This window comes from Morone saxatilis, unplaced genomic scaffold (assembly GCF_004916995.1).
Source record: "Morone saxatilis isolate NCDOM2014 unplaced genomic scaffold, NCSU_SB_2.0 Contig2, whole genome shotgun sequence".
Lineage (NCBI taxonomy): Eukaryota > Metazoa > Chordata > Actinopteri > Moronidae > Morone > Morone saxatilis.
This window is the reverse complement of record NW_023339762.1, coordinates 9,038,708-9,048,568: the sequence shown is the minus strand read 5'-3', so window position 1 is coordinate 9,048,568 and position 9,861 is coordinate 9,038,708. Positions and strand designations below refer to the sequence as shown.

The window sequence follows — 9,861 nt, the reverse complement described above, 5'->3', positions numbered from 1 at the left end:
TACTCAGTCGACCTTTTAATGACATTTTGGAAAAGCACAGATGTTACAATTAACATTGATATTGCTTCTCTGTTTCAGTTGTTGACAGTGAGCAAACAACCAGACTCTGAAATTAGCCTACAAGTGGAAATGTTTTGAAGTCTTATGCTAGCCTCTCTTCTTCCTTTAGAAGAAAAGAAAGTAGACATTTTACTTTTATTTTTTATTTATTTGCCATGGCCTTTACTTAATTGTGACGGTGGTGGTGCAGGAAATACAGGAGCATACATGGTAAACGTCTAAACCACTAAACCAGTTAAAACTTATTTTTGTCCCTACAAACACATCCAGAAATTGGAATTCAATGTCTGTCTCTGTTTATAGTTGGAGCTAAAGAATTATAATAATCTGGTGGTGGAAACCCCAGAGCTGCAAACATTTAGGAGTACAAACTTCCTTTGCAGGCACTATCAAAATAAGAGAATTCCAAAATTGAAAATGTGCAGCCCCATGTGTGATGTAGTGAGTGTGTGTTTCTGTCTGCAGGCCTGGCCTGGTTGGTGATTCCAAGAACCTGGGCACGTTTTTCTCTAGGATCCCTGAACTTTCAGAGCTGGAGACTGTTTGTGGTGCTCTGCTCCGTTCCCAGCCTCACCTCGGCCCTCCTCTTCAGACTGCTCATGCCTGAAAGCCCCAGGTTCCTCATGGAGGTACTTGAAGGCCGGACCACTCCTCGTGTTTTGCAATCTGCTTTTTTCTTCTGAGCTGCCTTTGAGATTTTTGCTCTGTCCTTTGCCAGGCTGCCCGGGAGAAAGAGGCGATCCATGTCTTCCGGCTCATGTTTGAGCTCAACATGTGGGGAAAAGGAAAAGAGTTTCCGGTATGAATTAAATAATGTCCCCGTTTGCCTCTATAATTCATTGTCATAGTTTGGTCTACAAATGTGTTTAGCTTAATAAGAGTGGTGAAAATGGTGAAAATGGTCAAATACAACAAATAAAAAAAAAAACAAATAGCGGATCCAAGAAACACAAGACAACCAACAAATTATATGAACTGCAAATACACAAATGAGATCCTGAAAGACACGAAAGACGCAGCCAAAAGGGAAGTGATATTTCTAATGAATGTGTAATTTATTTTTATGTGGTTTGTTCAAGTTCTCTAAACACTTCCTTCCTTTAGTCTACAGTGTAATAATCTACTTCAAGTGTAACGACTCTCATCTTGAACTCTTTTTAAGGAATTTGGTTTGTGTACGAGCTCCAAGCAAAGCGAGGAACCGAAGGAGACCAGAGCTCGGGGGTCACGCAGAGAGACACTCGCCTGTATTTTGAAAAAGGTAAATGTTACAAACAAAAGAGGTGTTACCAATGATACCAATTAAGGTTACCATCTGTCTTTACCCTACTATTTCATGTCAAAATGGCTGCTGTGAGAAAGCTCTATATGTGACCTTGTGGTACCTGAAGTAGCCACAGGGCAAAACTTTGCTGCCACCCTGCTCCGCCCCCTCCCTATTTAGTGTGTACAGTTTCTCAGTGTTGTAACACTACCTGGAGCCTGGTTTAGGGCTTCAGCAAACTATTATTTACAGTTATTAAGTACGGTTTTCTGTATCTCATTAAATAGTAAAATATCACCATCATAAATTCAAATTCAAGTCAAGTCAAGATGCTTATTTTCTGTTGATTGACTAATACATTAATCGTCTACTTATTTCAGCTTTTATCCAAGTTTGCTGTGTGTTTATTTGATTTAACATGATAGTATTAAAACTGCACTTTGGCATGGGGACCCTCTTTAAGAGGAGCTCTAAGATTAAGTAAAACCATTGGCATAAAGCACCGTATGGCCTTTATAGTGTCAGTTATTGTGCTTTAGTTATATTCCCAAACATATTTTCAATACAATTGGCACAAACCAGTTTACAGACAGTAAGACTGGACTCTCAGGGCCCCTGTGGCAGCTGCCCCTGTTTGGTAATTCAGCCTTGTGAAGTAGTCCTTAATATATTAACTATTAATGATTCCTTTTTAATGACAGTGTTCTCTTGCTTGTTGCTGATACATAATTTCTCTTTTATAGGTCATTCTTGTTCTAAATCATTTCTTTGGTTTGGTTTGCAGGGCTTACTTCCTATTAAACTGATGTTTAAAGGTTCACTCAAATCCAGGAGCATCGTTCTGCTCATCATCTTCTACTGCATCTCCTTCGGGTGAGAAGTCCCATCTTTCCGTTTATATACAGACTTTATTCCTCTGTTGTCGACTTCGTTGTATTTATCATGTGTATTTCAACACTGCTGATGCAATAAGACTACAGCAGGCAGTGAGATAACCGTTCCAAATATTTTATCTTCAACAACCAGAAATCATGTTACTTAACCGAAAGAACTGCTAAGAAAGATGGTAATCGTTACCAACTCGTCTGTGGTGCTTTCACTGCCGACGTAAAGATATACAGCTGTTAGCTGGTTCTGCCACATCTAACACAAGTGTCAATCTGGACGCTGCTTAGGAGCCTCGGCCATGGTCCAGTGAAGGTACTCGAGTTACTCAGAGTTACACGCTACCTCCTGCCCACCAGCTAGGTTAATTAAAATATATTTGAATTATATTCAAATATATTATATTTTATTTCATGTCAATGGGTGTGGTTCAAGCTTCTGTCTCGCTCTTTCTATAAAGATCTCTGGATGAGAGTGTTCCTATAGCTTATATATAAAAAGTTTGAGCTTGTAAATATTAAGTGTGTGTATTAAGTGTGTGTGTACATTTCAGAAACAGGTTTGCATTTGTGCTGCAGTTTGCAGTGATACATTTATTNNNNATAAACAAGAAACAGTAACTCAACTAATGACTGAAAGAATAATGGAAACTGATTGTGGCCAATTGTGGTTTTTTATTCAGACATTTATTTATATTTTATTGTAATCCAGATACTTTGTGTGTGTGTGTGTGTAGTTACTATGGGCTCTGGATGTGGTTTCCAGAGCTGTTTGAGAGAATTGAGGACGGCGGCTCGCCCTGTGCCAACGTGTCGCTCCCGTCTCCACTCCACAACAAAAGCTGCTACCCAGTCAAAACAGCAGGTGTGTTTCTGGGATGACTAAGAATTTATATTGGATTTTACTGCCATCAGCTCTCTTCTCCGTCCAGTCAGCAAACACAGCCTCATTCATAGCTCATCCACAGAAAGAAAACAGAACATGGGAATGAGGTTAAAATCAAGAACCATTACCCGAGTACAGATATATTCTCTCAGCATCTTATGAAATTAGACTTAATAATTTATGTTAAATTGGTATTAATAACATGTGGAGGTTTGGTTTTTAAATAACAAAGGTTACACAAGGTAGGATAAAAATGAACCAGGACAAAATAAAAGACGCTGTGCTCAGGGAATTTTTGGATCATAGGAGGTCACTTTGTTTGTTGTCTCAGTAAATGTAGTTCTTTTAAAAACTGCTGTGGTACGTTGAATTTGAAATTCAGGCATCTCACGGAAGTGCTCCTTTAACATTTTTGTTTCTCCCTGTGAACATGACAATGTTATTTTTCAGTCCAGAGACATGCTGCTCGGGTGAATTGGGTAAATTCTCCCTAGGTTTGTTTTATTTAAAAGGGACCATGCACAGTTTAAAACATAAATGTGACCATTTGATGTACCGTACAAAATTCTAGCTTTAAGCTAATTTGCATCTGTAGTCCCTTGACGGGTCAGAACAAGGAAACCGCACAATAAAATAATACAGAGTTATACAATAAGGAACACACTTACAAGACTTGTCAAACAAAAGCAAGTCATGAAGACCATAAGAAAGACTCACACAGCCTATATGCAGTTCACAATATATGAATGGATGTTATTGTTACTGTCCTCAGTTCACCTTCCTGTGTCTATTCCTCTCCTGACAGTGTATATGGAAGGCTTCTTCATCGCTGCATCCAACTTACCGGGAAACATCTTCACCATCCTTATGATGGACAGCACAGGAGGAAAAACTCTACTCTGTGAGTCTGATGCCTATAAAATGGTATTGCACTTTCATTTAGGAGATTCACTCTCCTCAAGCTCAATAGAAGAATGGGATTTTTTTCAACTTTATCTAAATCTGTTTTGGAGGCTTTAGTTTTATAAGATACAGGTAGATACAAGATACATCCAATCCCCAGCATCTCTAAAACCACTATCTAACTTTACCATTAACCATATGCAGCTCATAAACTGACACTGACACTGTGGCACCAACAGTCTTAGAGGAGAGAGTGAGGGAGATATCACGAGGTCCCGCTGTCAAGAAGTGTCTGTGCATATAACACGCCAGTTTTCTCGCCTTGGATCCTTGAACGATATCTCACCTCTTTGTTGTGTCTCCAGCCTGCAGCCTGCTGGTATCCAGTCTGAGCGTCTTCCTCATCTATATGGTCCAGACCAAAGGCCAGAGTCTGATCCTGTCGTGTGTCTTCAGCGGCGTGTCTGTGATCGCCTGGAACGCCCTGGACGTGGTGGGAACAGAGCTCTACCCGACCCAGCTACGGTACCTTTTCTTAAAACTCAGCTGAAGTTCAGCAAAGTCCATAAAAGTTAACAATGCTTTCTCCGTGTAATATAGTGGATGCTTTTACCTCCTCAGACATCCAAGACCCTTCAAATGGGTGAACGTAGGACAGCAGGATGTAACCTGTGATGAGGGGTCACAAGCCAAAACACTTTGATTCCACTGTTGAGAAAAAATGTCCTTGTTTTTGGTACTTCCAGTTCTTCTATTGAACTCTATTAAATTATATCATATATCATATATCATATATCATATAATTTGGTTGAATTTTGAGCAGATTTCCTGTAAATACAATTGTCTGTATTGTTTGTTTTTCTTTCAACAATCATAAATACTTAATAGGCTTAGATCTTAAATAATACCTTAAACTTAAAAAAAAAAATCTTTTAGTTTTCTTCACAGAAATAAATGAAATGCTGTGATTATGTTATGGCCCTTAAAATCAAGAAGTATTGGGGAGAGTGTGAGGTTATCCACTTATTAAATGAGCTCTGTTTTTAGTAAATACGCCCACAGCTGCTCACATGTTCCGGTGTTTTTTTTTTCTCTCATTCAGGTCCTCTGCTCTCGGGTTCTTCACAGGAGTGGGCCGAGTGGCAGCGATCATGGGTAACGTAGTCTTTGGAAAGTTGGTGGACACAAACTGTGCCGTACCGATCCTGCTGGTGTCGGCTCTGCTGCTGACGGGAGGACTGGTGGCTCTTCTGCTTCCACAAACCAAACAGACTGAGCTCACCTGATCGCTCAGACTCTACCTCACACTATTTTAAATTAATAAATTATTAGCAAACATCCCCTTAATGTGGAAGCATACTGGAGGGTTGTCGCCTTTATATCTCCTGTTTCTGCTCCCGGAGGATGTTTGAATCCCGTGCCTTCTGTCATCTCTCTGTGCCTTTTTATCGTGCTTCATTTAAAATGCCAACAATGAGAATCATTTTCAGAAGACAGTGGGCTCTCTCCAGCTTCTAAGAATTACTATTCAGGAAAGTGAGTAAGAAGAAAAAGAAATGTACTACAGTGTCTGTTGTGAGCTCGTGAGGATTAAAATGCTTCCCAGACGTCAGAGTATGAACTTTCAAGGACACCTGTAAACATTTTGTCTATCTCTAAACTCTAGAAAAATCTAAAAAGGGTATAAGAGTACAGTATAATCAGTAATTCGATTAGTGGCCTATATGGGCCTCATATATAAATGTCTCTTTGTTTCTGTCACCTTTGACTCAAAGAGTTCTCCAAAGATGTTTCAGGTTTTTTCCAGCTGATTATTCAGTTTAGAGTTTTGGATGCTATTAGTTAGGATTAGTTCAGGAAGAAAATGTTGCACATTCCACATTTTTCCTTCACAATTTGTTTTAGTTTATAATTTATTCTGTAAAGGGCCTTTGTATTTGTTTTCAGGCCATTGCACAGCCATTGTACGATACTTGCCTGAACAATCATCAGTGTCTTTTTTTTAAAAAAAAAACTCCAAATAATAATTGTAAAATCTATGCAACTCCTTTTCCCTGTGAAAGTGTTTCTTTCTGTACCCTTTCTGTCATTTTCCTGCGCTAACTGGACCAACCAGTTCAGCATTCCTGTGGAAAAACCAAAGATTTCACATCACAGTCATTGTAAAAGGACCAAAATGGCTACAGATGAACAAACCTTTATTTCAACCACGCTGATGCTAGCTCATATTCTCATCAGTGTTTCTGTAGAGCTGCTTGTTTTCAGACAGGTGTCAAAATACTGTGACTATTGTCTTAATCAATAAACACTACTTTTGTTCATCCCAGCTGTCTTTGGTGTCATTTCTCCTACAACTCAGGTTTCACTGAACACCAGCGGTGGAACAATACTTAACTGCAAGTAAAAGTCCTGCATTCAAAGAAGTAAAAGTATGTATTATTATTATTGTTATCAGCAAATTGTACTAAAAGATTAAAAGTAGAAGTCCTTGATCTGCAGTAAAATGTCCCCTAACTGATTTATTATACATTATTAGACTGAATGTGTAAACATTTTACTGTTACAGCTGGTTGAGGTGAAACCACTGGTTTAATCTTAGGCAAACTATTATATTTAATACACTTATATGTTTTGTTCATGTAAAATATCAATCTATAGAGCTGCCAAATGTAGTGAAAAGTACAATATTTCCCTCTGAGATGTCATTAAGTATTAGAATAAAAATAATGAACTTAGTTACTTTCCAATGTCCTAAAAATGTTTTAGAGTTTGAGGTATCACGATACTGCAGTCCAGTGGTTTTTCATTAATTGTCAGACCATATGACAGAAGACACGTGACAATGTATCTGTCATTTTTATTTGTATAATAAATAAACTTGTAATACTTCAGGATCACATTTCACAACCACACACACAGAGTATGATAAATCATACTTTGAATATTTGAAAGCTGATGCAGATTAAAAACAAATTGCCAGACATGAATTATGATTTGGAGAATAGGTTTATCCAGCGGTCTCTTTTTCAGTAGATTTTTACATTAAAATGTCTTATTCTTTACATTCTTTATCATGACTGTGTTTGCAGTGACTGGAAATTTCAGGTGTGAGTGGTTCAATGGTAAACAACGCAACAGATACAAAAAAAGGCCAAAATAAAACCGTCCACTGCTGCTGCTCAGTTTTCCACGACGAGTGCTGGCGTCTGACTGTAATGTACTCCTTTGGTTGTTACATTTTCCAACAGTAAAGAAACAATAAATAAATAAATACACAGACAATGTGTGAAAGATAAGAAATGTGCTGCCACTGGACACATGAGGGTCCGTAACAAAAGAGAAGCCACATGACTTCTGACCTGAAATCAATAAATAATAAAAGGCATGAAAACAGCGTTCCCTGACAAATGAGATCGAGCTAACACTCAACTTGAAAGTGTTTGACATTATCATGAGCACTGTTTTAATCTAATAATCATTCATTCTCTAATGGAAATCACATTCTGGATTTTAAAATGGAAATATAGTTTTCTTAATTTTCTATGTTATTAAGTGGAACTCTGGGTTTTGGAGAGGATGATGTTCTCTGAGGATGAATTGTTAAAGAATTAGCTGATTACTTAATATTGTAAGATCATGTTTCAGTCTTCGTATGAGTCGTCACTTACTGTCCTGTGGACTGATCATTATAATGTGCTTCATGATGATCTCAAGTCAAGTGTCATTTTGAATCAGTTTGAAAACAGCTAGTTAATGTTTGCCAGGTCAATATTCAGTGTCGTCACACACACACACACACACACACACACACACACTCAGACACACCACACCTTACTTATTGTATTACATGTTGCAATACATATAATAACATTTATACATCTTCAGTTTTTAGAAATGCCCCACTTATTGTAATGAACATGTGCACTATGACAGTTAGGCAAACGCTAACATCGCAGAATCTGAGATGAAAATCCTTCGTTATTCCCGGGAGAGTTATTGATTAACAATGTTTATTGTCCAAAAATGGAATGATTCAGTTATAGGTAGTTGTTGTCTCAGTCGAGCCTTCATGCTACATTCAAGTAATGACCAATAACTGAATGAGTATTTGATTTTTACTGATTTCACTTATTGTATGTACATGTTTTTGGGGGATATATACCTACAGTATATAATCTATTACTTATGTTATCTACATCCTAAAATAGTCTCAGAGCTAATAACTAACAAGCTAAAAATTTAAAGATTTGTGCTCCCACTTATCAGAAAGAATAAAAAATCAGAATCAGAATCAGAAATACTTTAATAATCCCAGGGGGAAATTACTTAAAGAATAACCTACAGTACTTGGGCATCTTATTTGTAAATAATTTAATCAAAACTCATGTCCAGCAGAAACTTAACTAAATGCTTTGAGTGAAGCGGGACCGTTTTTTGTATTATCTGAAAATACAGTTATTAAATGCTTCACTAACTTTGTCTTGTGGCCTTCCTCAACAGATGGAGTTTGCACAGTTGTTATCAAGGGACCTAAGTATGTACATAATGGTCACATCATGACGGCGGTCGTATTCTGGCCTCTTCCCATTTTTAAGTGTAGTGTACCAAAGGCAGCTGATGTTCTCTGTTTCCAGGGTGCGTCTCTGATCGACTGCTACATAATGAGCCGACCAGACTTTTAACTAAACAACATTCGGTTTTTACACATTATCTGGAACAAACTGCCAGAAAACTTAAGGTCTGTTTTAACTCTCCATTTTTTTTAACTTTAAGCCTTGAAACGTTTTGTTTGCCACTGTCATTTATTAATTTAATACATTTCATTCATAGCTTGCACTGCACTGTAGCTGCACTGTGACTTTATTAATTTTATCTTTTTTGGTTTTTTTCTATCTTCGTTTTGTCTTCTTATATTCCTATATTGTTGTATGTTTCTTTCGTATCTTGTCTTAATGCCTTTTTATGTCTTATGTTAAACACTTTGAATTGCATTGTCGTTGAAAGGTGCTATACAAATAAACCACGAGATGTAGTCAAAAGCGTTGATAACATTAAGTGGAAGAAAATTTAAGGTTTTGAACACTTAAAAGATGCACAAATCTATTTTGTGTTGACTCAGAAAGTGGAGTCCAATAAATCCAATTGGCTCTTTAAGGAAGGAAAATATGTTTCAAGATAAATATTTAAATTAACTTTAAAAGGGGGGAGATGGATTTCATATCAGGTTCAACATCAGTCATGTCTGATTGTCAACAACTGTCACATTTCTTAAAGTAGAGGGTTCTTGAACCAAACAACAAACTGGGATTAAACATTCTGGAAACTTCCTCACTGCTTACAGGAGAACGGAGGAGATGCTACAAGTGTGATGAGTCTCGGACGATATGTGAGAGGGGGCAGAGGGCAAAAATGTCGCGGCACACGTCACTGCGTCAAAGCCAGGAGGATGTCCTTCACCAGCATGGTGCCGATCAACATTTTCTCACAGTTGACCGTCAGCTGGGCGGCTCCTTCCTCTTTGGTCGCCACGGTGACCAACACCAAGCTGCTGCTGGTCACCGTCCTGCCTGCGAACCTGTGGACAGGATGATCAGGAGGAGGAACAGGAGGACTGAGGTCAAAGCAGCAAAAGATTGGAAGTAAAGACGAAGCCACAGAAATAAAGGAGGGATACAAATCAATCAATCAATCAGCCAATCAGCAGCTTCTGACAAGTTTATGAACGAGTATCTCTGCTCTCTATCTACCTATCTGTGGTCCTGGCTGTTGAAATGCTCTCTGATTTAGCCAAATACTAGCACTAAAAATGAAGTGAAAAGGCTAAATGACCATAATATATTCACACTGTGTTAAAATCAACACAC

The 9,861-nt window shown here is 38.0% G+C and overlaps 2 protein-coding genes across 2 annotated transcripts in view; one reads left to right on the top strand and one right to left on the bottom strand.

The window, feature by feature from the left end:
* The window catches only part of sv2 (synaptic vesicle glycoprotein 2), a 10,158-nt gene extending 3,846 nt beyond the window's left edge, over nucleotides 1–6,312 (top strand). The window contains exons 6-13 of the mRNA XM_035664834.1: nucleotides 526–689; nucleotides 779–859; nucleotides 1,223–1,321; nucleotides 2,109–2,197; nucleotides 2,946–3,073; nucleotides 3,900–3,995; nucleotides 4,363–4,522; nucleotides 5,100–6,312. Coding sequence (XP_035520727.1) covers nucleotides 526–689; nucleotides 779–859; nucleotides 1,223–1,321; nucleotides 2,109–2,197; nucleotides 2,946–3,073; nucleotides 3,900–3,995; nucleotides 4,363–4,522; nucleotides 5,100–5,283 — 1,001 coding nt within the window. The 3' untranslated portion in view covers nucleotides 5,284–6,312. The remainder of the gene's footprint in view (nucleotides 1–525; nucleotides 690–778; nucleotides 860–1,222; nucleotides 1,322–2,108; nucleotides 2,198–2,945; nucleotides 3,074–3,899; nucleotides 3,996–4,362; nucleotides 4,523–5,099) is intronic.
* Nucleotides 6,313–6,900: 588 nt separating this feature from the next.
* Nucleotides 6,901–9,861, bottom strand: part of LOC118329935 (AP-3 complex subunit beta-2) — a 35,190-nt gene continuing 32,229 nt past the window's right edge. Inside the window, exon 27 of the mRNA XM_035664288.1 lies at nucleotides 6,901–9,572. Within this exon, the coding sequence (XP_035520181.1) occupies nucleotides 9,422–9,572 (151 nt within the window). The 3' untranslated portion in view covers nucleotides 6,901–9,421. The remainder of the gene's footprint in view (nucleotides 9,573–9,861) is intronic.